Genomic DNA, 12871 nt, shown 5'->3' on the forward strand with positions numbered 1-12871 from the left:
CCTTTTCCACCCCACAGCACAGCACGGGGAAGTTAATTGAGAGCTGGGATCCTGGTTAGCTCCCAGGGGCTGAGCCAAGCCACAGGAAGGGCTGCAGCCCAGGCTGAGCTGGGGCAGGCGGTGCTCAGCGTGGGGTGATGAGCAGAGCTGCTGCAGACGGAGACCCCGTGGCCATGCATTCCCCAGAGCCAGCCAGCATCAGCAGGAGCTGCAGCTTTGGGATCAGCAGAAGCTGCAGCTTCGGGCTTACACAACGTGTGTGCCCACAGGTCTGCTGTTCCCTATTGTGAATAACTTGTGGGTTTGACGTTATTTCCCTTTCAGCTGAATGCATCCAAATACTTCCAAAAATCGCCCATCCCTAGGAAAATGTATGTTCCATGTGTGCCTGCAGCATCAGAGGTGTGCACAGCAGCCAGGAATGCCTGGCAGTGCGTGCCAGGCTGCAGCAGTTGTGAGGGAGTCACTGGGAACACAGCTGTGAGAGTGGATCCAAGAAAAGCCGGATACAGTGCCATGCCTCCCTGCTGCAGGGCTTCAGCCTGCTATTGCAAACCGGGCATCTGTGCAAATCCTGCCCCAGGGCTCTGGTCTAGAGGCCTGGATTAAATTCCTGGACAGCAGGTACACAAGCAGGATTTTTTGAAGAGAAGGGAGGGCAAGCCTTAGACCTAGCCCACGGCTTGATATCTGGTGGCAGTGCTGCAAAAGCCAGCCTAAATCAGCAGGCTCCCCGTGCTCCCATTCCCACTCCTGCTAGATTTATCCACATTCTGGCTGTATCCATTCCTCCACCAAGAGGCCAAGCAGAATTTATGCTAGCCCAAAAGGAGCAGCAGAGATAATCCCAGCACTAGCAGCCAGGCAGCTGCTCAAGCTGAGCCTAGTAACAAAAAAGAAAAAAAGGACAGTAAAAGAAAGAAGAAAAAAAACCCCAGACAAACAGAATAAGGAAAAAAAAAAAAAAAAGGAAAAATAAAAAGTAGAGGCTTACCAAAATATCCTTTTAAGTGCGCTCAAGGTGTTGTCTGAAAAGTGAGTTTGTTACCCAGTGTGCAAAATCAGGAAAAAAGTCTAACAATATGAGATACTGCTTTTAATACAAAGTTGTGCAAGTTTGGGTCCTAGGGTGAACTAGCACACCTTGACAGTTTCCACAATCAGATTTATACAATTACACAAATATTAATTTGGTAACTTCCGACCCTCTAACACTGATTGAACGGCAATCTATATAAGGGTTACACAAACTTACCAGTTACCTACGCATGCTCATTGGGGAAGGGTCTCTTTGTGGGCCAGGGTATCTGGTGTGAGGGGGGTGATTTTTAGCATTATAATGAAGGTAGTGCGCTTAAGGACACATCTTTGGCTATTTGTCCAACAAGTACCAGATCTATCTTGCTTACAAGAATCTTGTGTTGCCAGCTTCCCAGGATGTAATTGTTCTTCAAAGTTGCCTTGTCCTAAGCAGCAATTATTTCAGTTAATCATCCTTGATAGTTCTTTGCATGGGACATCTTATGTTGAAATAATGTGTGCGTTCTGTTTCTTAAAGAATATGTGTGGACTGTTAAACAAAACCATATGTCCATATAGTATTTGTTAGTTAGCTCATACATTCTGGTTACAAAATTGGATAACAAAGAAATGAAGGAATGTGGATGTATTCATGTTTTCAGTTTTACCACTACTATTAGTTATCACCTTAGGGGTCATATAGTCCCCAGATAATGCAGGTCCAATACTGGACATCCCCCCTCCAAGTGAAGAACAGAAATGGTGTAAAAGAAAGGAGAGGCGACAATAAAATTGCAGAACAGAGCAAAATCCAACACACTTTAATGGGCTCGTGATCTGATTTAATTTGCTCTGTTGCAATATCCCACTCCTCTGTTAAAGCACACTGCCTTGTTCTGCAAGCCTTGTCTCAGTTTATTTGTGGGTGCCACAGCTATAACAAATCCCCCGCTTTGGCACCCACAACTACAAGACTGAAGCTTTGCTGCACATGAATAAATCATTGCACAGCCACAGGAGGCATTAAACTAAAGTAGCTGGTAGGTCTGTCTTCTCACCAGCTTCTGAGTCAGTCGCTGGCTTCTGATTAAGTTAAAGTGACAAAGACTGGTGAACCTGACTTCTGTGAGCTGTGAAGCCAGCAGTGACATCAACAATGAATAAAGCTGAAGCTGCAGGTACTGCAAACGTCATTGAGGATGGTGCCAAGATCTGCTCGTTAGCACACACTGAATCAGAGATCAAGACACTGAAGGGGTTATGCCGTGATATGCAGGAATACAATAACATCCTCAGCTTCCCCCATGTCGTGGTTTAATCCTGGCCGGCAACCCAGCACCACGCAGTTGCTTGCTCACTCCGCTTCCCCCCCTGCCCCGAGGGATGGGGAGGAGAATCAGGAAGGGATGTAAAACTCAAGGATTGAGATAAGAACAGTTTAATAGGTAAAGCAAAAGCCACACACGCAAGCAAAGCAAAACAAGGAATTCATCCACCGCTTCCCATGGGCAGGCAGGTGTTCAGCCATCCCCAGGGCAGCCGGGCTCCATCACGTATCATGGTTACTCAGGAAGACAAACGCCATAATGCCAGATGTCCCCCCCTTCCTCCTTCTTCCCCCAGTTTATATACTCAGCATGACATCATATGGTATGGAATACCTCTCTGGCTAGCTTGGGTCAGCTGTCCTGGCCGTGTCCCCTCCCAATGTCCTGTGTCACCCCCAGGCCTCTGGCTGGCAGGGCCCAAGGAACTGAAGAGTCCTTGATTTAGTATAAACATCACCCAGCAACAACTAAAAACATCAGTGTGCTATCAACACAGCCAAAACACAGCACTGTACTAACTACTAAGAAGAAAATTAACTCCATCCCAGCTGAAACCAGGACACCCCAGGAACCAGCCTGTGAACACACAAATATCTAATGAATGTAACATCTTGACATAAGGCTTAAAAAAAAAAAGTTTTACTGGCGTCACTCCACAGCAGATTGGCACTTTTGCTGACCCTCTGCAAATAAATCCATTCTTCATGGATTTGAATGAAGATGGATTTTCGTTGCTCCAGATTCACGGTGCCACCCTACAGCTAGGGTTTTGCTTGCCATCTCCTCCCTCTCCCCATGCCAGAGAAGCCAGGGAACATTCAGGCCTATGCTCACTGAGGGCCATCCAAGGAAAGGTCTTTGCCTAGCAAATCCTGCCAGCTCATGGTGGCTTTTAAGGTGTCATGGTGGTGGTTTGCTGTGTGAGCATGAAGGCTCACTGGTAGGAATGGCAAACAACTCGCTGGTGTATGAATGCAATTTTTGGGCAGAGCAGCTGAAAAGAGGCACTAGAAACAGGCCTGGAAATAGGCACTCAAGGCAAAACCGTGGCATCAAGTACATAGTAGGTAAACCTTAGTCTCTGATTTGATTAGGTATTTCAAACCAAAAGCAAAGGTCCTACTTTAAGCAGAGGAGCCAGCCTGGTTTTCATCAACAAGTCATTGCAGACAGTCATTAGCACTATACTGGCCAGATGCTTCAAGCTCCACTGCAAACCCTGCTCCACTGCAAACAAGTATTTGCAGCACATCTAATGTCGCAAAAATGCAAATCAAGTCGTCTCCACGGAAGTCCGCAAACTTCAGCAAGTGTGATCCACAGTCATCCATGCACCCACTATTAAGGGCAGTAAAGAAGGTCTTAAGAGCTCAGATTATGGAGCTCAGAGCAAGGCGGACCAGAGAATATGGGGAAGAGGAAAACTGAAAAGACAAGAGAAAGCCTTAGAACGAAAGTGGGGAGCCGGTAGGAGAAGGCAAACAAAGATGGGAAAAGTTAAACACAGCACATACGAGAATGAACTGGGAACGCGAAGAGCCGATAAGCTGAACAGGGTAAAAATACTGTTGTGGTGTCACTTGTCCCGCGTAAGCCTCTTTTCCAGATAACCTGGGGCAAACTGCTGGTTTGCCGTAGAGCTCATAGAACCGCGATAGGTGCCCCTTTCTGGTTTGGTTTTGTTCATTCAGTGAAAGGCTGTCAGCCATTATTAGCTTTATTTTAGTTGAAATGTTTGTGCTACTCTCTTAACCAGTCACATAGAACAGAACAAAGGTCTAGCCTGCCCATGTCTTCTTCATAGTCTTGTATGGAACCAAGTGTGACAGAAAGTTCATTGCCTTCTGAGGGACTTGGTCTGACCATAGTTTGCAGCATGCAAGCTTCAGATCTGATATTTTTTCTCCTTGCAAATATATCCAGGCCCAAGCACAGCTACCATCAGTACTGCAGTTGGGAAAAAAAACACCCCACAAAGCAGAAAATATGATCAACAAGTCATCTGGGTTGTTCTACAGGCAGGTCTTGACACTTGCCAGGTTTGGTAAACCTTTGGGTACACATTAATGAACAAGCTCTGCCAGGGGTTTGCTTCTTGTGTCAGATGGGCCTCATGATATTTTCCTTTCTATAAAATACATAAAAGATCTTCTCATAAGCACAGATCTCGGTGCTCAGTTCTCAGAGCACTGCTGGGAAGGAAGCAGGCACCGATCGGCTGGGAAACTTGTGCCAATTTCACAGAGCTTGTGTCACAGAGAATCATGGACCAGCTGAGTTTGGAAGGGACCTCTGGAGACCACGGAGTCCAACCCCCTTTCTCAAAGCATGGTCAGCTTCCTCAGGGCTGTGTCCAAGTTGGGTGCTGAGTATCTTCAAGGATGGAGACTTCATGGTCTGCCTGAGTGCCTCTTTGGCCACCTTCACAATTAAAATGACTATACTTACGCTTAAATGAAATTGCCTGCTCAACTTGTGCCCATATTTAATATGCATTGATAAGATACCCCTGAGCCTCCTCTCCTCCAAGCTGAACAGTCCCAGCTCTTCCAACTACCTCTTGTATGAAAGATGTTCCAAACCCTTAACGATCTTCAGAGCCCTTTGCTGGTTCTGCTTCGGGCTGCCCATGCCTGCCTTGCACCAGTAAGCCCAGCACTCCAGCTGCGCCTCACTGCAGAGCAGCGGGGAAGAATCACCTCCCTCGACGCACCTCACGCAGCTCAGCCTGCCACCCACCTTCTTGGCTGCAAGAGCTGCACCCTCCCTGTGGGGCTGGGGCTGCACCCAGCACCCACCACGGTGCCAGGGCAGCTGCCCCATGTGGTGCCAGGGACTGTGCCCTGTGCCCATCACCACCATCGCTCAGCAAGCGCCCACTCTCCTCAGCAGAGTTACTGGGGGATCCAGACGCCTTCTTATTTTAAAGCAAAGGAGCCAGCCTGGTTTTCATCAACAAGTCATTGCAGACAGTCATTGGCACTATATTGGCCAGGTGCTTCAAGCTCCACTGCAAACCCTGTGTGCCTAAAACACAAGTATTTGCAGCGCATCTAATGTCACAAAAATGTAAATCAAGTCGTCTCCACGAAAGTCCACAAGCTTCAGCAAATGTGATCCACAGTCATCCATGCACCCACTATTAAGGGCAGTAGAGGAGGTCTTAAGAGCTCAGATTATGGAGCTCAGAGCAAGGGGGACTTAAATATAAGATGCCTTCTTATATTTACAGAAAATACATCTGTATTGGGCTTACACGGCAAGGTTGTGGCAGCGGGGGGGGGCGGGGGTAGGGGTGGTGGGGGCGTTCAGGGCTGGCTTCTGTGAGAAGGCACCAGGAGGTATCCTCATGCTGGGCAGAGCCAGCTCCAGCCGGCTCCACGATGGACCCACCACTGGCCAAAGCTGAGCCATCAGTGATGGTGGTGGTGCCTCTGGGATAACGTGCACTGCACGGTGGCAGCTGTGGGAGAGGAGGGAGAAGAGAAACAGCCCTGCAGCCCCCCAGGCCAGGGCAGGAGGAGGCAGGGGGGCTCCAGGCGCTGGAGCAGAGGCTCCCCGGCAGCCCGCGGTGAAGCCCCCGGCCGGGCAGGCTGTGCCCCCAGCCCGGGGAGCCCCCGGGGGAGCAGATCCGCCCCCGCAGCCCGTGGGGACCCCACGCCGGGGCAGGGGGGGGAAGGGCTGCAGCCCCTGGGAAGGGCTCACCTCGGAGCAGGTCGGGGGGGCTGTCTCCCGGGGGGGACCCACGCCGGGGCAGGGGGGTGAGTCGGGCTGACCGAGACCCCCTCGCCATCCCCGGGAGCCCCCAGCGCCGCTGAGGCTGGGCAGCCGGGAGGGGGCGGTTTGGGTTCGGGTTGTTCCTGCCCGGCCCGCTGTGTTATTCACGGCAAGAAACCGAATGCGCCTCCCGGAGCGGAGCGGCACTGCCCGGCCCTGCCACTTTTTGTCACTGGTGAGTAAAGGTCTCAGGCACCCGCGGGAGCACTGGACCGGGACAAGCAGCGGGCACGGACCCGGCCGGCTGCCCGTCACCGCCGGTGGGCGGGACCTCCGGGGGGGGCGGGACCTCCGGGGGGCGGGGGGGGCGGTGCCTCCGGGGGCGAGCGGTGCCTGCGGGGCGGGCGGTGCCTCCGGGGCGGGCGGTGCCTCCGGGGGCGGGCGGTGCCTGCGGGGGCGGGCGGTGCCTCCGGGGGCGGGCGGTGCCTCCGGGGGCGGGCGGTGCCTGCGGCGAGGGCGGGACCCCGGGGCGGGCGGTGCCTCCGGGGGCGGGCGGTGCCTGCGGGGGCGGGCGGTGCCTGCGGGGCGGGCGGTGCCTCCGGGGGCGGGCGGTGCCTGCGGGGGCGGGCGGTGCCTGCGGGGTGGGCGGTGCCTGCGGGGCGGGCGGGACCCCGGGGCGGGCGGTGCCTCCGGTGGCGGGCGGTGCCTGCGGGGGCGGGCGGTGCCTGCGGGGGCGGGCGGTGCCTCCGGTGGCGGGCGGTGCCTCCGGGGGCGGGCGGTGCCTGCGGCGAGGGCGGTGCCTGCGGGGGCGGGCGGTGCCTGCGGGGGCGGGCGGTGCCTCCGGTGGCGGGCGGTGCCTCCGGGGGCGGGCGGTGCCTGCGGGGGCGGGCGGTGCCTGCGGGGGCGGGCGGTGCCTGCGGGGCGGGCGGTGCCTCCGGGGGCGGGCGGTGCCTGCGGGGGGCGGGCGGTGCCTCCGGGGGCGGGCGGTGCCTCCGGGGGCGGGCGGTGCCTGCGGGGCGGGCGGTGCCTGCGGGGGCGGGCGGTGCCTCCGGGGGCGGGCGGTGCCTGCGGGGCGGGCGGTGCCTCCGGGGGCGGGCGGTGCCTCCGGGGGCGGGCGGTGCCTGCGGGGTGGGCGGGACCCCGGGGCGGGCGGTGCCTCCGGTGGCGGGCGGTGCCTCCGGTGGCGGGCGGTGCCTGCGGGGCGGGCGGTGCCTGCGGCGAGGGCGGCCCAAGGTCGGAGCGGGGCGGCGGGGCCAGGCCCGGCGCTGCCCGCAGATGGAGTACGACTGGCTGGGCTTCGGCTACGCGGCGCTTGTGGCGGCGGGCGGCGTGGTCGGCTACGCCAAGGCGGGTAGGTGTCGGCGGGGGGTCCCGGTCCTGCCCGCGGGCAGCCCCCCGCCCCGGCGGCTGCGGCGGGCCCGGGCGCAGCGCTAAACCCTTGCGGCACGGGAGCGCGGCTGGGCTCGGGTCTGCCGGGTGTCTCGGTAATTAACCCCCCACAGGAGCCAGCAGCCGCTGTTTGCGTTGGCTGTGTGGGAGTTGCGGTCGGGCCGCGTCACTGACGGCTTCGTCTTGTATTTCCCTCAAGGCAGCGTCCCCTCCCTGGCGGCCGGGCTTCTCTTCGGGGGCTTGGCGGGGCTCGGCGCCTACCAGCAGTCCAAGGACCCGAGGAACGTGTGGCTCTCCCTTGGTAAGGCCGCTCGGCTCCCGAGCACGGGCAGCAGCGGGAATAGCAGCCTTTTCCCTGGCACGTTTCGGCTGCTCCGTGCCCTTCGCTTTGTACCAACGTCGTAAGTGGTGGCAGGAGCAGGTTTGTGTCAGGGCGCGGTACCAGCTCCTGAAACCTCCGTCGCTCTCCACGTGGTGTCAGGGACTGTGCCTGTGCCCATCACCAGCATCGCTCAGCATGTGCCCACTCATAGTGAGAAATGTTGGTGAGAAATGCTGACGTCCTCTGCACTGTGCTGAACTACCAGGGGCACGAGAAATGTTACGTGCAAAATGTTTGGTTTTCAGCCCGCGGTCGTGGCGTAAGCGTTTTAGCCATGGTGGCAGCACTGGGACAAGCAGTACTATGGGTTTTATGGGACACTGGTTTGCACAAGAATGTCAGAAGAGCCATAGATGTTTTAATGCATCCTGCACTGCAGAAGAATATGTAGAAGGAGGCAGCGAGCTATGCCGGGTGCTTACATACAGTAGATGGGATAAGAAATCGTGGGTTTGGCTTGTGGTTAACGCTTCAGGTGAAGGATAAAATGGCAGTGGACAGTATTACGAAGCACTGGAACACGTGTGTTTTGTGGGATTCCTCAGGTGAACCTCGGGGACTTCCATCACCGTAGGACATTAATAGATGATTAACCCAGTATCTGTCAGGAGTTGGTCCTGCCTTTGGGGACCAGGTTAGGCTAGATGACCTCCCGAGGTTCCTTCTAGCTCTGTAACTGTGCCAATAGTATTATTACTGTTATGATACTGTAGCATTACAGCGATATAAGACTATTTAAAACCAACAGCCTGTCAGCACGTGACATGATGAAGTCCTTTAGGAAGCCCCTGCTCGATATTGCAGAGGACCAAACTGCCTTGCCAGTATGGAATGAGATGTAAAGCACAGCTCAGTGTGAAGCAGTTTCCATTTGTGACCTGGCTCTTCCACTCTGGCATGCCGTGGGGGTGGCTGTGCATCTTCGGCACAGGTTTTTAGGCAGTGTTGTGACAGAAAGATGAGCATCTTCTGCATATCCTGATGTAGTGCATTCGAGTGGGCCTCTGGAAAGCGATGCTGTATCCCAGTCTAGTCCAAATCTTCATCTGTTCCTCCTCAGCCCTGCTGCCCTGTGCAGCTCTGGCTCCTGCTGAGCTTTAGGTTGGCCATGCTACATCACGGGTAAAAAAAAACCAGAAAAAGAACCTTGACAGACTACCTTTTGCCCTGTCTGATGCAAACAAACTTGAAGCGTTAGAGAAAGGTTCATACACCACCTCCTTTGAAGAAACAATGTGCCTGTAACTTTTATGTGAATATTGATGGGATTTTTCCCCCCCCAGACTTAAGAGATTAAGTAGTTTGGAGTAATATTTAAAATGTTAGTTGCTCTTTCAGTTTGATCCCTTAGGTTGCTTTCTGTTTGCTAATTCGTATTTTCAAGTGGGACTGTTTTATTTCTAGGTGTAGTATGTAGTGCCACCTGCCAGTTCAGAATGTCCCAGAGAAATGGGAACTGTAATAGTATTTGCCTCCCACATAGTGAACTTTGTCCCAGGTTTCTGGCAGTTTTAAGCCCACCTGTAGTCAAGGAAATAATAATTCTTCTGCAAATAAGGGGAAAAAAAAGGGCGAATTGGCAATCTACCCAGAGGATTGGAGGTTGTGGGCGATTAGGCAATGGCCTCAACCCTGATGAGATCTACTCGCTTCTACTGAGTAGAGGAGTGTGATTACTAAAGCTGTTGAGAGGCTTGCAATAGCTCTACTGTTTAACAACAAGTAGTATGTTTGCAAACACTTCTCTGCGGAGAGGAGGGAGTTGTTCCTGTCTGTAGATGCAGGCCTGTTTGGTTGGCACTGCTGCATGTCCAAACGTTGCAGTGCTGCTCTGGTGTTTCTGTTTCAAATGGTTCTGACTGGGCTTCTTTCCAACAGTGGCGTCTGGAACCTTGTCTACTGTTATGGGAATGAGATTTTACAACTCCAGAAAAGCAATGCCCGGGATAATTGCTGGTGCCAGGTAGTCATAGTGTTCTTGTCTGTATTTTTGAATAAGTGAATCCACTTATTTGTGGATTATATCGTTTTAAAAATGTCATGTGGTAAAGTTCTGTCAGAAATGAAATCTTCTGGTGGAGTTCAGCTACATGAAGTCATGGCAATGTTTTCTTCCTTCTTGTTCTTGACGAGATTTTTGCCTCCCCCTCTTTTTTTTTTTTTTTTTTTTTTAAATAACAACTATTCTGTTCAACAGTTTACTGATGGTTGGACGGCTTGGACTGCAGATCATGGAAAAGCCTCTTAAGCCATAACTTGGCATCAAGTCATCTGAAGATACGTCATTGAGAAGCCTGAAAATGCAACTGCCTGAATGTGCTACACAGAGGTGGAAGAGGCACTGCTACCTGTGCATTGTATTTTTCATATCCTAACGCATGTGGGTTGTGTTTTTAAAGGACTGACATTGACAGCCCTCGTTATGTCTTCCAAAATGGTATTTGTCTTAACATTTTCTGCACTATGAGGCAAGAAAATAAAGTGTTTAGCTTCTGGACCTGCAGTTTACTGTAGGCAAAGGCCTCTTGGCACTTGCCTGCAGACAGTTGCAGGATTGAAGCTTAAATGTACATCTGTACTTGTCACTCTAAAATCATCTATACCTCTAAAACAAGGGAAGAGGAGTTGCCAATTTGTCACTAGTAATTACTATAACAAACATGCTTATTACGTTACTTCTCCCTGTCCTTGCCAGTTTATCCAGTCACGATGTTTGTCAGTCAGGGACTTTGTTCTCCCAGCACTGTGTGTTAGAACCTGGTCCCACAAAACACAATCGCGGAGCAGGCTGTCAAGGTAATTAATTAACTGTAATGCAATTAGTGCAAACCTGTTACTTGCAATTACTTATAAGCAAAACTGCCCAGCTAAATGTCATTCATTTAACTTTTACAGATTATTATTCATAAACCAAAAATATGCTTTATTAGATAATGCTGAATTTTAGGCAGAACTCTTGCATTTAATGACAATTAAAATGTTACTCTAAATAAACCAACATATTATTATTACAAACTCTTGTGTTCTACACAACTATTTTTTCTTTCATCGTTCATCTGGATTGATACAGTTTAGTGCCTTTCCCACAGGATGTCTGGATATATTTTGCAAATGTGAATTGTATAAATAATCTCTATTCCATTCCCTGAATTTAATGACTTGTAAATATAAAAATCCCTTGAACTGGGTGGAGGTATAGAGAACAAAAGCATACAGACTGCATATTCAGACAAGTGTTATACTTGAGGTTTGTTTTGGTTTTGTGGGTTTTTTTTTTTTTTCTGAGAGGGATCTTATATTTTAGATTTGAAAAATGCTCTATGAAAGTTTATTTAAAGATTGAAGGGTTCAGAGTTGATTCTCTTAATGCCTGAAAGAATTCTAAATATAAACCTCAGGGATCAAGGTCAAGCCAGGATGCCAGGTCAGGCAGGTTGGGTTCCAGATCAGCAGGGATGCTGCCAGGCACAGCTCCAGCAAGGGCAAGGGTCTCAGCAGCATTCCCAGGCCACGCAACTTGGGTCAGCGCTGACTTGAGCACAGGCAGCAAGATCTCTTGTGGGGGAACTGTACTCTGGGCTTTTTCCGAGCACCCTCATTCATCATCCTGCAGAGTTCGGCTCCGCGTGCTCACCCATATTTACTTTTCCCTCTTGCCTCCCTGCACAGAAGCAAGGGGTGCACAGGACAGCAGATGGTGTGTTTACAGATCATCCTTTTGAGTTCCTAAACCCAGGCCATGGACCCAGCATTGGTGGGCAGGTGTCTGAATGTCTTTGCTCTAGCTGGGAAGGGTAAATAAGCCAGACATTAGCATGTAAGACACTTTTAACTACTGGACAGATTATTTGCCTCTTCATACTGCTTTTGAAGCAGTTACTTTCTGTGGAAGTAAAACACAAATATAAATGCATTTCCTGCAATAAACTGAGAATAGCCACGATCCTGCAGTTTTCTAATTGTATAATGCTGGTCTCAAATCAGGTAACTTGCAAATTTGGGCTGCAGTTGTCTTTAATAAAGGCAATAGGAAGCATGGAATTCGACTAGTAAGCTTTTAAACTCAGAGACCAAAGTGTTAAGCCTTGCTGCTGTTTCATGAGCTTTGGGAAGCAGCAGCTTGGACTGAGAATTTGTGGTGGAACTCGCGTTAACACTTCCCATGTTGAGGAGAAACAGTAGCACTCCAGACAAAGGAAGGAGAGGAGAGCTTTAGCCTTTGATACTTGTTACCTCCTTGGAACTTCTCAGCATATACTAATTGTCTGAAGCATTAGCTGATGGCATTTCTGCACTAACAGTTCAATGTGTATCAATGAATCAGAGTTAAAACTACTGTACAAAGCCTATTAGCCTCTTATTACTGTTTTTTCTTGCTATTTGCAAGGAGATTTTCTTAACACTTGTCATGCTTTGATTATGGACAAGTAAAGGCTGTTATGGTTATGTCAAAGCTCTTTCAATGTCATTAGCATATGGTAAGGACAGCATGTTTCTTCTAGACATATTTAGTGCCATAAATAGTACCTATTTATTTTTCTGCTCTAGGAAAGGTGAGACATGGACAGATGAGCTATGGACACATTATTAATTAATTCCTTGACCAGACTCCTGATTTTAGCTAAGTCACTAGCATCTTGTACTGCAGATGAGTGAATCATTTCTCTTTTTTTTTTTTTTTTTTTTTTTAATTATAAAATCAGTGCATTTACGTCTGTTAGAGAAAGTCTGAGGTTGTCCTTCACAGCCAGTTACAGATCTATTCTACAGATAAATTAAGATGCACTTAAATGACACAGGGGCATCTGTTAGTACTAAGCAAATGACAAATACTTAAGCCTAGACCAATGGCAATTGAATTAAACTCACTAGTGCATTAGTAACCACAAATCCCTATCCCTATATAGCTCTTCCAGTATTAAAGTAGTATTTTCTTTAGGAGAAATTTTTATAACAATATATTTTACTTTTTAGTACAACTGTTCTAGATTAAATTGATTTCCAGTAAGCTAACATAACCCATATATTAGGCACA

The 12871-nt window shown here is 50.5% G+C and overlaps 1 protein-coding gene across 1 annotated transcript; it reads left to right on the forward strand.

Moving 5' to 3' along the window:
• Positions 1-7268: 7268 nt before the first annotated feature.
• Positions 7269-10851, forward strand: LOC101918115 (transmembrane protein 14C). The gene is made up of 4 exons (XM_055799719.1): positions 7269-7416; positions 7654-7755; positions 9715-9799; positions 10034-10851. The coding sequence occupies exons 1-4, from the start codon at positions 7341-7343 to the stop codon at positions 10089-10091; spliced, it is 321 nt and encodes a 106-aa protein (XP_055655694.1). The 5' UTR covers positions 7269-7340; the 3' UTR covers positions 10092-10851.
• The last annotated feature ends 2020 nt before the right edge of the window (positions 10852-12871 follow it).

Source organism: Falco peregrinus, chromosome 3 (genome assembly GCF_023634155.1).
Source record: "Falco peregrinus isolate bFalPer1 chromosome 3, bFalPer1.pri, whole genome shotgun sequence".
Classification (NCBI taxonomy): domain Eukaryota; kingdom Metazoa; phylum Chordata; class Aves; order Falconiformes; family Falconidae; genus Falco; species Falco peregrinus.